The sequence below is a fragment of the Protopterus annectens genome, chromosome 8.part1, assembly GCF_019279795.1.
Source record: "Protopterus annectens isolate FY-2018-M chromosome 8.part1, PAN1.0, whole genome shotgun sequence".
Lineage (NCBI taxonomy): Eukaryota > Metazoa > Chordata > Ceratodontiformes > Protopteridae > Protopterus > Protopterus annectens.
This window is the reverse complement of record NC_056742.1, coordinates 419,023,559-419,040,690: the sequence shown is the minus strand read 5'-3', so window position 1 is coordinate 419,040,690 and position 17,132 is coordinate 419,023,559. Positions and strand designations below refer to the sequence as shown.

The 17,132-nt window shown below is 41.5% G+C and overlaps 1 protein-coding gene across 3 annotated transcripts in view; it reads right to left on the bottom strand.

The window, feature by feature from the left end:
- The window catches only part of NOD2 (nucleotide binding oligomerization domain containing 2), a 1,141,123-nt gene that overhangs the window by 340,236 nt on the left and 783,755 nt on the right, over positions 1-17,132 (bottom strand). For all 3 annotated transcript variants that reach the window (XM_044081989.1, XM_044081990.1, XM_044081991.1), the window contains 3 exons: positions 7,777-7,860; positions 7,048-7,131; positions 6,867-6,950 (listed from right to left, as the gene is read on the bottom strand). In XM_044081989.1, the coding sequence (XP_043937924.1) occupies positions 6,867-6,950; positions 7,048-7,131; positions 7,777-7,860 (252 nt within the window). The remainder of the gene's footprint in view (positions 1-6,866; positions 6,951-7,047; positions 7,132-7,776; positions 7,861-17,132) is intronic.

The following is a 17,132-nucleotide window of genomic DNA, read 5'->3' as shown; positions in this document are numbered from 1 at the left end:
TTGTTGTAGCCTTTTCCTGGTAGATGCCTTGAACAGCAACCATACCAATCAGGAATGTCAAGCACAGACACTCACTGCCCAACCAGAAAGAGTCAGGAATCAATGCACTCTGATTCCAAGCTGCCACCTATGAAGCAGTTACAAGAGTTTCTGGTGATCAGCAGTCTACAAGAAATAATGTCCCTGTGCTCCTTCTCTCCCCAGCAGTAAAACAGAAGAACTAATCCCAAGATGACTACTGAGGAGCAGAATGTGGGCTCTCCAATAATTGGTGGTCCTGGAGTAGATGTTGCAGTTTTAAAGGTAAGATGGAAACTGGGTTAATATCGAAGAGCTACAGTGTTCACTAAGCAGTTAGATATGAAAGAAGGGGTAACTAAGCTTTAGCTATCTAAGTGGAGAGTCACTCATTTTAAAATAGCAAGATAGATTGGAAGGGCTGTGAGTATTTTGTATTCTTGTTGTATGGAATACAGTGGTATGGCCAATAAATTTAAATAGTTGAAGGGGAGTGATTTCACAAAATGATAGTTTTGTGCTTACCACAACAGACAATTATAGGGGAGAGGGAAGGATATATATGGTCAAATTAACATAAGGGGCAGGCAGCTAGAGAGATAATTGGGTTTAAAAACACAACAGCTTCAGGGTGGCAGGGTGGGAAAAACTTAATTTCTGTGTGACTCACAACAGACACAGCTGTAGTCTCTTTCCTACTTTAAATATGCAATTACAAGCAGAATGCAAGTAAAACACACTGTAAAGAAAACAAATCACAACATACACAACAGAAAAGCCAATAAACTAATACAAAATACAAGAAAGCAAAAGTAAACTAACCTTTCCCTCACAGTAAGTTGGGACAGAATCTGAGTCAACTTTTCCAGTAAAGCTCTGAAATGTTTTATTTTACCCCTTAAGTAAAAGGTTTAGTTCCTAGTTCCACCCACGGTTCACAGATAATTAACCTTAATTGACCTGTTTTAATTTCTGTGTGACTCACAAGGGACACAGCTGTGGTTTCTTTCCTAGTTTAAATAAGCAATTAAAAGCAGAATACAAGTAAAACAAAGTGCAAAGAAAATAAATGACAATATGCAAAATAGAAGAAGGCAATGAAGCACTAAAAAAATACAAGAAAGCACAAACTAACCTTTCCCTCACTGCAAGTTGTGGCAGAGTCTAGGTGAACTTTTTCCAAGTCTAACAATGCCCAGCTGGAATCTTTCCTCATCTCTATCTTCTTCTCAGCTATCTGTCTCACTGCATGTAACAGGTTAGTTGTGCTGTATCTTGTTGATTCCAAACCGCTCATTTCCCATTTTACATTCTACTACTCTGCATATTTATTTGTCGATCATTCTCTCCAACGCCTTCATAAAATGTGACAGCTATTTGATACCGCTATATTGCCCACAGTTGAGAGTGCTCCCTTTTACTTATACACTGGCACTAGAATGTTTACTCTCTAGTCATCTGGATATGCCTTTCTCTTCATACTACTGTGAGTACCTTCTGGAGTGATTTCTTTCCTAACTCACTCAAAATTTTGTTTATATCTGCTGTGACCTGATCTGAACTTGCTGTTTTTCCTAACTTTATTTTCCTTAGTGCTGTTCTTACTTCTTCAAGGGTGGGATCTTCTTCCCCTTTCAGTATTGTCTGTGTCTGGAGCAGTACTGCTTCTTTGGGATTTTCTTCCTTCAGAAGCTGCTGGAAATATGCCTTCCATCTGCCTTTGATGTCATGTGGACTTGTGAGCAGGCCGTTGTTGGCATCCCTTACAAAGGGTGTCTGATTATCCTTGTCTTTCTGTCTTTGCCTTGCAACCTGATAAGAGTTTCTTTGTGCTATCTGCTGAGTCACTTTCTTGAAGCTGGTAGACTATCACTGATGCCTGTCTGCCTTTTCTATCTACCACTTTTTCCTGCACTCCTCCTTTCTTTTGTTAACTTCCTGGACTTCTGCAGAACACCACTAGCTTTCCCTGTGTACCTTATTTACACACCTGGCTCTGTCACCTATCTATTCTATAGCCTTCACGCATACTGTTTTGAGATGTTGCCATCCTTCAGCTCCACCTATTTCATTTTGTTCCTGTTGCTAGAGTCCTGAATAATTCCTTGAACTCTTTTGCTTTTGCTCCAGGCAACCTCCAGGTCTTCAGCCTAGCCTTTGTTAAACTTAGAGCCTTCAATGACCACTGCTTTCTGCTGATTGTAGGTAGCAGTGGTTTATACTGGCTTTACCTTTAAAACTGGGTTTTGCAGAAGGGCGAACAGAACATTTCCGAAAGACAGTCTTCAAAGTTTGCAAACGCCGAACGGAAAAAGGTTTGAATGTGCAATGAGCGAATGCACAGTGAGATTCGCTCACTGCACATTCGACATTCTGGGGCCAATTGCACTACAGTGGGGATCGGGAAATGGTTCCTTTCCCCACTGTAATGCAATCTCAGAGTTAGAATAATAAAGTAGGGGGTGTGGGGGGGTGCAGGGAGGCTTGCCCCCTGCTTTACACTTTGTTTTTTTTTTCTTCGACATTCATGTTCGAAAAACAGCTAATCTGCTTTTCGATTTGCTGTTTTTCAAACATGAAGGACCGTCGACATTCACAGTTTCGTGGTTTTGAGTCGCTCATATGAGCACTCGAACCACTGTGATTTGCAGTTTTAAAGGAAAACCTTTATACTGTGGGCCGTCTGCTTCACTGTGGATGACTTTGCAAACTCTGATTCTACCCTAGTGCTTTTTTATTACCAGAAGGAAGTCTACCTGAGTTATATGTTGGTCACTCTTGTATGTGATCTTATGTCTCTTTCTCTCTTTTGCTTCATGAACCATGTGCTGGTCGCCATCAAGCCATTTTCCAGACAGAAGTCTAGAATGGCCTCTCCTTCTTTATTTATGTTGCCCCACCCACACTGACTCAAGCAGTCCTCATATCCTGCTCTGTTTGTCCTGATATGAGCATTCATATCTACTATTACCTACACCAACTCATGTTGTCCTGCTTTATCTAGTAGGCCTTGAAACTGGTGCTTGAATGCTGCTGCCTAGCTTTAAACTGCACTCTCATTACTATGAGTCTGCCACTAATTCTGATGACATTCCTCATTCTCCTCAGAAGATTCTCTCTCACTACAATACTCACAACATTTCTAGCCAATCCTCCCCCTACACACAACTCTGGATCTCAAGTCAAGTGGTCTGGCTGCACTACTCCTCCATCTTGTCTCCTGGATACACAAGATGTCCAGCATCCTCCTTACTATCATGTCATCTACTTCTAAGGTACATCCCACCAGTGAACCTACAGTGAGTGTAACCAATCTTTAGTTCATGCTTGGCACATTGACTGGTTTTACATACAGCTTTCATTCAACAGAGCTAGTACAGGTAACACAAGCTGGGTAACCAGACACCATCTGGCAAGTAGCTTACTGCACTAGGGCTAATGGGCTTTATGGCAGGCATACACTGATGAATAGACGCATACAGACCTCTCCCATTGCTAGCATGGGTCCCTGGTGTAGGCTGGGTCCTCTACCCACTTATCATTAGGAAATATCCATGCCCATTTTTGGTGACAACAATCAACATGATCAAATCACCTAGTGCCAATTTTTACACTACTGAGTGTCTAGTGCAATCTGTGATGCATATTCTTCTGTTTAAAGGATTCTGTGTCCTACAGTTGATGTTTAAAATGGTTGTTCTACACAACTCTTCCCCCTGAAAGGCACCACCCAGAGTCTGTGCTGCACAAGACTTTGTTCAATTTTTTTGGGTGAGTTTGAGGTAGAAACACCCAGTTTCTATTTGGGAAGTAGGAAGAACCCCACAAAAACACAGGAAGAACATGCAAACTACATGCAGCCACTGGGTCACAGGTCAGGATCAAATGTTGTACTTTGTGCATGGATGCCAAAGACCTTAACCATTATATAAGCTGTGATAAGCTGTGCTACATTAAAACAAAAACAATAATGTGATAAGAGCAGTGGCCTGCAAACTGACATATCCCGTCATCATTTTTGTTTTCATAAACATGAACATTTTATTTCCTTCATTCTGCTGGACACTTCTCTTTGCATTAACATTGGTTATATGGCTTTCACTTGGTATTCTTTGTGATATTTCATACGTACCATGAACAAAAAGCTACAGGAGTTACTGAAGCCACTAGTAAAAGTCCAAACACACCGGTACTCTGCTATATTAGCATCTAAATGATAAATAATGGACCAAACAGTTAGGATAACCTCTATTTATAAACATATTGATTAGAAGCTCACATTCAGCTAAAAAATCTGCAGCTGATAAATTTGTTGATTATTTAAATTCCACTACCACATTCTTCCAGTTTACACATAAATTTGATACTATTAGTATTGATTATTTAGATGTCAAATTAACAAAAGACCCTGTTAACAATAACTTATGTTCGATCATATATAGGAAACCTACTTATTGTAATTAATTTCTGCACTTTTCTAGTGCACATCCTTTTAAACAAAAGCGCTCTATCGTTAAAGGCCAACTGGTTAGAGCAGCGAGGATGTGTTCTTTAGAAACAGATTTTTTAGCTGAATGTGAGCTTCTAATCAATATGTTTATAAATAGAGGTTATCCTAACTGTTTGGTCCATGATTTATCATTAGAAGTGATAAATTGGTTAGGCATTTTTAAACCTATACTACATGAAAAGAATCCCAATAGTGGTTTAGATGCTAATATAGCAGAATACCGGTGTGTTTTGGACTTTTATTAGTGGCTTCAGTAACTCCTGTAGCTTTTTGTTCGTGGTTACAGCGTTTGTTCATTTCTACTTGATTATATTTCATAGGTAGACTGCTTTCTTCAATATTTTATTTAATCTGTTCTCCTGGTCACTTTTCTTTCCATGCATCAGGCATCAATCTGAACAGACCTTGGTTTAAATCCCCATCTGAAGTAATAAATAACAAAACTGTAAATGATCCACATAACATTTCATAGGTCATCAGCCTTGATTAAAACTGTTTAATGTTCACTGTCAAAATTCCAAATATTATTCCAAGGTCAAAACAAGAATCATAGTGACAATGCAGATTCCCTCAGTAAGCCTACTTAAAGACCTATGGTAAGTTTCTGGGCTTCTGCTTTTTTGTTCAGTATCAGCTCAAAAAAGCAATCATTTCTACCACATAACTTGCCTTTAAGCAGTGTGATTTAGGCAGCATTCATTCATTCATTTATTCACATAGGCCCATTTTCAGTCAAGGTCTAATTACAGATAAGTACTAAAACATCACTTACATAAAACGTTAGAAAGTACTACAGGCAAGATAGAAAATTCAAACCAGAATATTACAGTTTGATGTAAGAATTTAAATTGTACAGCTTATACATACATAAATACCAAAGCACGGCAAATATAGTGCTGGATTTATAAGGACTAACATATTATAGGGCAGTAGTCAAAGGATGTTTGAGATGAAATGTACAGCAAATGAGGGAGCCAGAGGTAGAACAGAGCAGACAGCAAGTGACAAGACTACACAGGGATGAGGGGTATTTAATTGTTCAGTAGTGCAATATAAGAAACCACCATGTAATAAAGTGGCACAAGCTGGGCAATTACCCTGGTGGGCATTCCTTAAAGGCTTTCTATATAAGCAGTCTGATGGGGATTGGGTAGGTAGTAGGACATGCAATAAGAATTACAACAAGCAGAAAGTGACAAAAACGCAGTGAATGGTGAGGAGTAAATAGTTTAAATACACCAAGAATGCTGCTGTTGTAGGTTACAAATCTTTGATTCCTAGTTATGGAATAATCATAGTTCAGAGTAGTGGTCAGCTGTCGTTACCTTGGTCACCTGATAGTGCTTGAGATTAAGTTATAAAACCAGAATGAGAAAAGGTACTTAAGACTACAGAGAACAGAAGATCAGTATCTGTGGCAATTTTTATGTCTAGGATTGCTGGTGGGCTGATACCAAGGACAGTGATATTCAGGGGATACATGCGCGCGCACACACACACACACACACACACACACACACACACACACACACACACACACACACACACACACACACACACACACACACACACACCAAACACTTAGGGAAGCATGAAATTTATCTGCTACATATAGTCATGTCACTAAAGTCCTCTCAGCTCACTAAGCAAAGTGACAGTGCCAAAACTGATTGTCCCTGATGGGCTTTGGCAATTTGTCAATCCCAATTTCTAAAAAGGTAGACAAATGTGACATACAAGTGAGATAACAAATACAGAAAAAAATCCACACAGTCTCCTCTATAAGTATATGCAAAAATAAATTATACTAAATGCAGTATTGAAATCACCAGTACAGGAAGCAAGCTGCAGAATACTGTTTCAGACAAAAAAAGCTGGCGTGATCCACACGGTATTACTTTATGCATACTAGCACAGACACATTTATTGCATGAGATGGAACAGATTAAAGCAGACAGTAGTGGAACTAACCAGAACATAGCTCATGGAGAAGAAACTCTGACGCAGCATCTTTAATTCTTTCCATGTAGCAACTCAGTTTAACTAGCTATTGCCCTCAGGCTTACCAAAGACCACCACTTCACTCTGCCAGTTTAGATGACAAAAAATAGAAGTGGAAAACAATGGATGGAAAAAAAAAAGATTTATACAGAGTTCCAGTATTTGTCATGCGAGTCAATGAGTGCTGCTATCTTTACTTCTGAGATACGTAGTTTTAAAGAAAAACAACGTCTTGGCTGCTTCTGGAAGGAAGTTAGTTTATTATTGTTTTTTTTTCATGACAAAATTATTGCTTTAAGTTATCACTGAAAAAAATTATTCTCTTGCTAAAACATACCAGAGTTCCTCAAGTACTGTGTTCTTTTCAATCAACATGGCTAATCCTTGAATCCCGATGTTTCCAATGTTGTTATCAACCAGACTGATCATAACAGAAAAAAAAGAGACATGATTGCATCGTATTTGAGCGCTTGAAGTAGAGATTCACTAGAGACAATAACGATCGCAGTGTACACTACCTGAGCCATATTAAACTTGTGTTATTGTGAAGAGCTTCTGCAATGGCACATGCACCTCTATCTCCAATCTTATTCCCCCAAAGTCTGAAAGACAAAAGGAACATTTTCTTCAACATCTCACAATGAACTTGCTCAAACTTCACTCCAATGGAGTCTTAACAACTTAAGATCTTCTACTAGCTTACTGTGGCAATTACTGTAGTACAATATAGTTACCCAGTAAACAAAGACATGAAATTAAATTGCATATTCATAGTTATAAGGCATTACAGTTAATGAGTACTATACACAGAATGAATGACAAGCTTTTATATATTATATCAAGATCCCAGGATACGAAACACAGTGCTTCTCAGAATTTCCCCATGCATGAAATACATATCATATCACAGTTGTATGTTTTATGAAAACACATATGTGATTCTAGTTCTTAAATGCACTATGTGGTTATCTCCACTGAGTTGACTTCTGAGTCGACTTAAGATTTTGTATTGCTTTTTAGTAATGACACAGTGTGTGCATGACTCCTGCATACAGATAACCATAAGTGTGCAGAGGGTTTAATCACATTGTGCCTTCTTGATGAATGTTTTAAATCTTTTATTAATACTAAAGCAATGCAAAATCATATTTCATGTTTCTAATGCACAAGCACTCATGTACAGAATTAATATCAAACAAGCAACATATTCTGGAAGTTAGTAGAAAAATGTACAAAATGTGACTTACCCCAGCCACTGAATTGAGTTATTTGCTTTCAACCCTTTGGCCAGGTCTTCCGCTCCCCTTTCTTTGATATGATTGTTTCCCAGCCTGGAGAAACAAAACCATAATTGTAAAAAAATACATCACTGAAAAGTAATAATTCACAGTTTTTGAAACAAAACTTAAACAGGAAGCTGTGGCACTCTACTCTAGGCAGAGCACAGAGTACATGTGCATTCTTGCAACAAGAGTTCTCAGCTGTCTGGTGAGGTAATTCACTACCATTGTTAACATTATTAACTAACTATGCGACAGTCGGTGCAATGCTATTACCCAGTTATGTGACAGTCAGTACTTGTGTTTGTGCTATTACCCAGATGTGTGATAGTCAGAACCTGTCAGTGCTATTACCCAGATGTGCAGCAATCAGTACTTAAGGAATTCAGAACCTGTATTTGTGCTATAACCCAGATGTGTGATAGTCATTACCACTGTAAGCGATGTTACCCAGCAGTGTGGTAGTCAGAACTTGTGTTTGTGCTATTACCCAGAAGTGTGACAGTCAGTACCATTGTCAGTGATGTTACCCAGCTGTGTAACAGTCAGAACCTGTGAAAGTGATATCACCCAGATGTGTGACAGAACCTCTGTCAAGGCTATTGCACAGATGTGCAACAGTCAGTTACTTGCGGCATTCAGGACCTGTATCAGTGCTATTACCCAGATGTGTGACAGCCAGTACCATTGTCAGATAGAATCTCCAGCATCTGCAGTGACAGTCAGCATCTGTGTCAGTGCTATTACCCAGGTGTGCAACAGCCAGAACCTGCATCAGTGATATTATCCAGATGTGTGACACTCAGTACCATTGTGAGTGACATTACCCAGATGTGTGACAGTCAGTACCAATGTCAGTGATATTACCCAGATGGGCAACACTCACTACCAATGTCAATGATATTACTCAGATGTGTGACAGATCCTCTATCTGTGCTACTACCCAGATATGCTACGGTCAGTACCAATGTCAGTGATATTACCCAGCTGTGTGACAGTCAGTACCAATATCAGTGATATTACCCAGATGTGTGACAGTCAGTACCAATGTCAGTGACATTACCCAGATGTGTGGCAGTCAGTACCAATGTCAGTGATATTACCCAGATGTGTGACAGTACCAGTGTCAGTAATATTATCCAGATGTGTGACAGTCAAGACCAATATCAGTGATATTACCCAGCTGTGTGACAGTCAGAACGTGTCAATGATATTCCCCAGATATGTGACAGAACCTGTCTCTGTGCTACTACCCAGATATCCTACAGTCAGTACCAATATCAGTGATATTACCCAGATGTGTGACAGTCAGTAGCAATGTCAGTGATATTACCCAGCTGTGTGACAGTCAGTACCAATGTCAGTGATATTACCCTGCTGTGTGACACTCAGTACCAATGTCAGTGATATTACCCAGATGTGTGACAGTCAGTACCAATATCAGTGATATTACCCAGATGTGTGACAGTCAGTACCATGTTCAGTGCTACTACCCAGATGTGTGACACTGTGTACCATTACTAGTAATATTACCCTGATGTGTAACAGTCAGTACCAATGTCAGTGATATTACCCAGCTGTGTGACAGTCAGTACCATTGTCAGTGATATTACCCAGCTGTGTGACAGTCAGTACCAATGTTAGTGATATTACTCAAATGTGTGACAGTCAGTACCAATATCAGCGATATTACCCAGCTGTGTGACAGTCAGTACCAATATCAGTGATATTACCCAGATGTGTGACAGTCAGTACCAATATCAGTGATATCACCCAGCTGTGTGACAGTCAGTACTGTTGTCACCGCTATCACCAAACTACCAGGCTATAACTCATTCCACATCTTTTGGCTCCAGAACATGGACCGAAGCCCCAAAGGCAGTGTTGTCTCCATATTCATAAAGAATATGCACTCCTCCAGACTAGTAGCCCAGCATAACACATCTGAGATATTTCAGGTACAACTAACAATGGGAAAGACTGCAATTCAGGTCGTAGCCTGTATAGGTCCCCAACCATGTCCCAAGACTCTTACTCCATGTTCCTAAGCACCCTGGAAACTATTAGGGTCCAACCCAACATTTTCATACTAGGTGACTTCAACTACCCCTCTATCAACTGGGAAAACTACTTATGCACCAACACACTGGCCCAATGCTTCCTGGAATTCATCAATTCCAATGCCTGGGACCAGCTCATTCTTACCCCCACTAGAGAAAGCAACATCCTTGACCTGGTTATTACTAACATGGGCAACTGTTGCTCTACACCAATAGTCAATTCCTCTCTGGTTAGATCCGACCACAAACTAATCACCATGGAAATCTACATCTCACCCACACGCCCTGCAAAGGTAACCTCCATGAAAAACTTCTCCAAAGCTGACTTTGGGCTCCTAAAAACAGAGGTGGCTAACTTCATGGCACCCATGTCAATGGAAAATAGATGCATGACTGCCGAATCATAAACCGATGCACTGTGCAAACATGTATATAAATGCATGGAACTAGCCATACCCAACAGAACCAAGATGCTCTCCTCCAAAAAAGGAAGCCAATCTGGTAGTCCCCTACCATTAATAAACTCTACAACAGTAGGAAGAAACTGTGCAACAGTCAGTCAGAAAAAGGTGAAGTCCCAAGACAGGAAAAACTTCCTTATTAGCCTCAACAAAAAGTTGAGATCCCTCATCAAAACCTCTAAAGCCAGCTATGAAGGCAGAACTGCAGCAGATACTAAAAACAACCACAAAGCCTTCTATAGTTATATCAAGAATCTCCAGGTTTGCTCTGAGTTACTGCACAATGGTACCTCCTATACTAAGCCAGCAGATATTGCCAACATACTGGCCGACAGATTCAGTGCCAACTTTACCAGTCCCCCCCCAAAGGACCAATCACAATACCGGAGGAATGCCAGGCACCCAGCATTACTGCAGCACACGTTAAATCTGAATTGTCCAAGGCTAAGAATACAGCTTCCACGGGACCTGACAATATCCCTGGATGTGTTCTACATGAACTACAAAGTGAACTGGTACCACATCTGTATGCCCTGTTCAATCACAGTCTCACCTCAGGCTTTGTCCTACCGAATGGTGCACTGCTATAGTCATCCCTCTCCATAAAGGGGGAGCAACTACAGACCCTGGGAATTATCGCCCCATTAGCCTGACAAGTCTGATATGTAAGACTAAGGAGCACATTATCATGGACATAATTAACAAGGATATAAGGGATCTCCAAACACTAGATCCCACACAAAATGGTTTTCTGAAAGGTAGATCATGCCTGCTCAACCTGGCTGACTTCTTTGAGTCAGTCACCAGAGCTGTGGATGAGGACAAGGCAGTTCATACAGCCTACCTTGATCTCGCCAAGGCCTTTGATACCATTCCCCACTCAGGAATTATTGATAAACCCACCAAACTAGGCATCAACCCCTATATCACTAGGTGTGTTGCAAATTGGCTCACAGATAGAACCCACAGTGTGAAAGTAGTGGACTCCAAGTCAGACTGCTGACCAGTCGCAGGTGGAGTCCCACAGGGATCGGTCCTCGGTCCTCTCCTGTTTGGCATCTATTTTTCAGAAGTCCAGGCCAACACAGAGGGACTCTGGCTGACCAAGTTCACAGACGACTGCAAGCTGGGAGCCATTATTAACTCCCCAAGTGATGTAAAGATCCTACAGAAAGGCCTCACTGAGACCAATGACTGGTGCCGAAACCATGGCCTTAAGCTTAATGCCAAAAAAATGCATCATCATCCCCTTTGGGAAAAACTCAGTTCCCACTAATTACCACATCAATGGGAGCCCACTGAACACTGAAGGCATTATAACAGAGCTGAGGACAGAGGTTCCTTCAACCACCGTATTGCCACTGTGGTCATAAAGTCCTTCTATGTGGCACATTTCATTACCAAGGGTTTTGCATCCAGAAAGAGGTCATCATCTCTCTCTACTCTTCCCTCATTAGGCCAATCATCGAATATAATGCCCCAGCTGGCATGTACCTCACTAGCTGCATGCAACAGCTGGAAAGACCACAAAACTACCTCACAAAGAGGATCCTAGGCCTTAAACACATATCCTACATGGGCAGACTTAAAAAACTCCAGCTATTCTCTGTCTCATATCATCTACTAAGAGACAATCTCTGCTTGACTTACAAAGCCATGTCTGACCCAGCTCTGTTAGAAATGCTGCATCGAAAGAAATTCCAATCCCTCTGCAGCACATGGTCCAGAGACCTCAGCCTCATTACCACAATCAACAGAACATGCTGGGGGGACAGGTCATAACCCATAGACTGCCCATGCTCTGGAATAGACTTCCCATACATGTCAAGCAGAGCACCTCACTGGCCCTCTTCAAGAGAAATCTTGAGGACTGGATGGGAAATAGAAAGTTCACCCCGGGGATCACTTAAGTGGCTATGCTTGTTAGAGGCACTGGGAACTAATGTAGGGCAGCACGATGCTAGGGCAGTTCTATGGGCTAGGCTTGTAAAGGCTCCAGGGCCATTAGCCTATTACACACCTATGAACCTATGTGGCAAATATTTAGCAAATGTTCTGCCCATTTGTATTTAATATAATAATCTGTTCATCTTGACGAAGTTACCATTTTTTATTTTACATACACATGCAACTTTTAGCCAATGGTAGGTTTACAGACTCTGGGGATGGAAAGAGGTTTCTAACTCAGAACTACAACAGAGGGCAAGCAAAAAGGAAAACAGGTAATGAAAACCTCAGCCTCCAAGATTATTTATTTGCTACTGCTCCATCTGATATGCTGTCCATAAATGCATAGAAATGTCAAACGTCTTCAATCCCAGCCCCTCAGACCATCCAACAATCCACAACATTTTGTTTGTGGTATTGCCAGAATAATAATAAAGAAAGAGATATGGAAATAATTATGGGGGGGATATTACTGAACAAAAAATGGACCAACAGCAAACAGATGAAAAGTCAATCTGTCAAGAAAAGTAAAAAAATTCAGAGAAGACAAAAACCTGACTACTGCTGAAGCCATCCATTAAAAGTTCAAATTTGACATTTGTGCTCTATTTTCAGCTGTGAACTGAAAAAAGTAAAAAGGCTTGTTCAGTCAGAAACAAATCATCCTCAGTTCCTGTACTGTAACTACTCTATTCCATCATTCATGCAGACCTATAATCCATTATGAGTACTTTTGTAGCAGTTAATGAACCAGAGAAAATGATGAATTATAGAAACGAGTTACCACTAGCTGTAGAGTTACCTTACTACCATACAGCGGTAATCAATACAGCTTCTTACTGCAACCTACATGATCTCTATCACATACAAGCTTTCTGCCTTTTATCCCTCACTGCAAAGCAGCAAGACTTCTCCTCCATATTAATTTTCCACAGGGCTCCGATATTCACTTCTGCCTCCGAACTGTTGTCACGTCCCTCAGGCTTGTGTTTCATAATACAGCCCACTTTACCACTGGGCCTTTTGAATAGCTTTATCCCATCACTACTTGCTCCTGACCTCCTTAGACTGTCCATTTCTAGACACAACGCATCAGCTTCATGACTTACAGACTTTTCTTAGTATTGTCTAACGTTGGGTGGCATTGTTTATTCGTGTCCCCTTTGTATACATCCCTTTGCACATGCTTTATAACCCAAGCCCCCACATACAGACTTTCTCTGGGATGCAATGCTTTCTACATGCAAGTAATAAAGTACAGAACTCCTTTTCTGGGTTGCCACCCTTCAACAGTTCTGATCTGTTGCTTATCCAATTCAGGTTTTACCTCAGCGGATCCTGTTTGGGTGACCTGCAGAATTTTACAGCAGCAGAAAGAAGAGAGCGAGACTTTGCTTGATTATAAGTACCTGTTTTTGCTTTCTTTAGCTTATTTTTGCTTGCTGCGCTTTATTACAGCCGTTTTACAAACTTTGGTATTTCATTTAACTGTTCTTTGCTGATTTTGCCAACTGCACTTTATTAAATCGTTTTTTTCTTAACTGCATTTACTGTTACAGTCTATACACTCAAGTGCGCTAGCCTTTTAGAGCCTTATAAGTGAATTTTACTACTGCATTTATTGTACTTCTGTTTCTGCAACAAAAAAAAAAATCCTATCTACTTGCTCGTTTCCCACGTTTTTCTCAAACTAGAATAGTCCAGATCTCAGATTTGCTGATTTCAGGACTGTATTTTGTGTTCTGAGTTGTCCAGACCTTGCAGAGACAGAAGGAAGTCTTTCTGCTTATCAGTGGAAGTGGTAAGCTCTGAGCAGCCCATCTGTCGCTAGAGGAGTGGTTTCCAGCTCAGGAATTCTATTTTATTGCCTGTTTTGGGCTGTTTCTATCCCTTTCAACTTTCTGACTTAAAAACCTGTGTTTGCACATCCCTAAGCCAGGTTAAACTACTACCGGGGCCTTAAAGTCTGCTGTTCAAATTTTCCCTTAGATCTTGCTAGCTCTCGTCTCTGAACACTCAGATCAGACCTCTAAACCCAGCACTTGCTCAGAACCTCTTGCAGCTGTCATTGTAAGCATACCAACTGCTAGTAGCACTAACAAAAACAGCATCAGTACTTAAAAGGAAGCAAAACAGCTCCAGTACTTAAACAACTAAGCACCTATCCAGGCATGTCTAAAGGTCAGTTCCCTATGTTTTCTCCTATTAACCTGGTGAACCTGGGCATCCTGAGGCAATGTAGCAATTGCCTCATGTACACAGACAACCCTCTCCTCCTACCTCCAAACACATCCACTTATGAGAGATGCACGTACATACCCAAACTAGAGGCCACGCTCTCTCAAACCAAGACTGGGCTAGCCGGTCAAGAGGAGAAGGTTAACACATACATCACACCTCATAGAACACATAGTTCCCCAGATCACACACCACCACACCTCTCACACAGTTACACAAAACACATACCCACTTTTGCGGAAGCTCTCAATAAAAATCAGCCCAAACAACAAAGACATCCGAGGCAGAAATGCAAGCAACCATCTCACTCAAACACAACCCCCAAGACACATAGCTCACATAAACAGTGTGCCACTCAGCCCAAGCCCCTATGGCAAAACAGTCTACCCAATACACTAGTCATAGGTGACTCAATAGTAAGGCACACTGACGTCCCACTCACTAGGTTAAATAAGAAGAAAGTTATGGTCAGCTGCCTGTCAGGTGCCAGAATTTGCCACATAATGCACGCACTCTGGTCTCTCCACAACAAGTGCAAATCTGACTTGGTCATTGTCCATGTTGGTGTGAACGACCTAAGACATACCTCCCTAGACTACATGAAAAGAGACATGGAGGAGCTCACAGATCTTGTAGCCCAGGTACGTATGAACCTAGCCCTGAGTAGCATACTACCATCGCCTAGAATGATACCACAGTACAAGCAGAAAATGACTGACTTCAACAATTGGCTAAGTTTTTGGTTTCATTCAAAGGGGATCCTGCATCTGTCACCCCTGGGATTCCGGATACTGGTAAAGGCTCTTGTCACCTCTATAGTGCCTTTTTTAAGCAATGCACTGAAGACAAATTTACCACCATAACAACTGCAAGCAAATGCAACCTGGGGGGTGTTAAACTGGAGAACATCGACCTCTATACAATAACAGAAACCTGGTTCAAGGCTCCAGATAGCACCCCAGTGCTACCAGGCTACATTGCATATCACACCTTTCGGCCCCTAAACCTGGACAGAAGGCCTAAAGGAGGGGTGGACTGAAGCCCCAAAGGTACACCTCCAGACTGGTTGCCCAACATAATGCATCAGAGATACTACAGGTACAACTAACAATGGATAAAACTGCAATCCAGGTTGTAGCCTGCTATAGATCCCCCACAATGTCCCAAGACTCCCACTCCACATTCCTGAACATTCTGGAAAGCATTAAGGTTCAACCCAATACCCTTATACTGGGAGACTACCCCTCCATTAGCTGGGAAAATTACTCCTGTTCCAACTCATTTGCCCAATGATTTGTGGAATTCATTAATTCCAACACCCTGGACCAACTCATTCTCACCCCTACCAGAGGCAGAAACATTCTCTACCTGGCCATTACAAACACGGGGGACCACTGCTCTACGCCAGTAATCAACTCTTTCCTGGTTAGATCTGACCACAAGTTAATCACAGTCGATATCCAAATCCCACCCTCATTCCCATGAAGGAAACCATAGTGAAAAACTTCTCCAAAGCCAATTTTGAGCTTCTAAAGACAAAAGTGTCAAACTTCACGTCATCCATGCAAACAGGGAAAGGATGTATGGCCGCTGAATCATACACCAAGGCACTGTATGAGCATTTACACAAGTGCATGGATCAGGCCATACCAAACAGAACCAAGATCCTGTCCTTCAAAAAAAGGAAGTCACTGATGGTCCCCTGCCATTAATAAACTCTACAACAGAAGGAAAAAAGTGTTACAGAAAAGGGCAAAGTCCCAAGACTGGAACAATTCCTTTGTAAGTCTCAGCAAAAAACTGAGATCCCTCATCAAATCCTCCAAAGCTAGTTATGAAAACAAAATTGCAATGGATGCTAAAGATAACCACAAGGCATTCTTTAGTTATGTCAAGAATCTGCATAACAATACGCAGAGGTGCTCTGAGCTACTGCACAATGGCACCACTTATTCTGAACCAACAGATATTGCCAATATCTTGGCCGACAGGTTTAGTGCAAACTTTATCCCCCTACCCCTAAAGGGCCCATCCCAATACCAGAGGAATGCCAAATCCCTAATATCATGGCTGCACAGATAGAAGCCGCACTATCCAAAGCCAAAAATACAGCTTCCATGTGACCTGATAATATACCTGGCTGTGTTCTACATGAATTACAAAGGGAACTGGCACCACACCTAAGTGCCCTGTTCAACCACAGCCTCAATTCAGGCTTTGTTCCCACTGAATGGCACACCGCTACAGTCATTCCACTCCACAAAGGGAGAGCGACTACTGACTCAGGAAACTGCCGCCCATCAGCCTGATGAGCCTGATCTGTAAGGCCATGGAGTGCATCGTTGTGGACCTCATAAATAGGGATATAGGGAACCTTCAAACCCTGGACCCCTTACAGTTTGGGTTTGTGAAGGTCAGATCATGTCTGCTCAACCTGACAGACTTCTTCGAATCTGTCACCAGAGCAGACTATGAAGGCAAGGTAGTCCATACAGCCTACCTCGATCTGCTCAAGGCCTTTGACACCATCCCCCACTCATGGATCAATGGCAGACTCACTAACCTAGGAATTAACCCCTACATCATAAGATGGGTTGCCAACTGGCTCATGGACAGA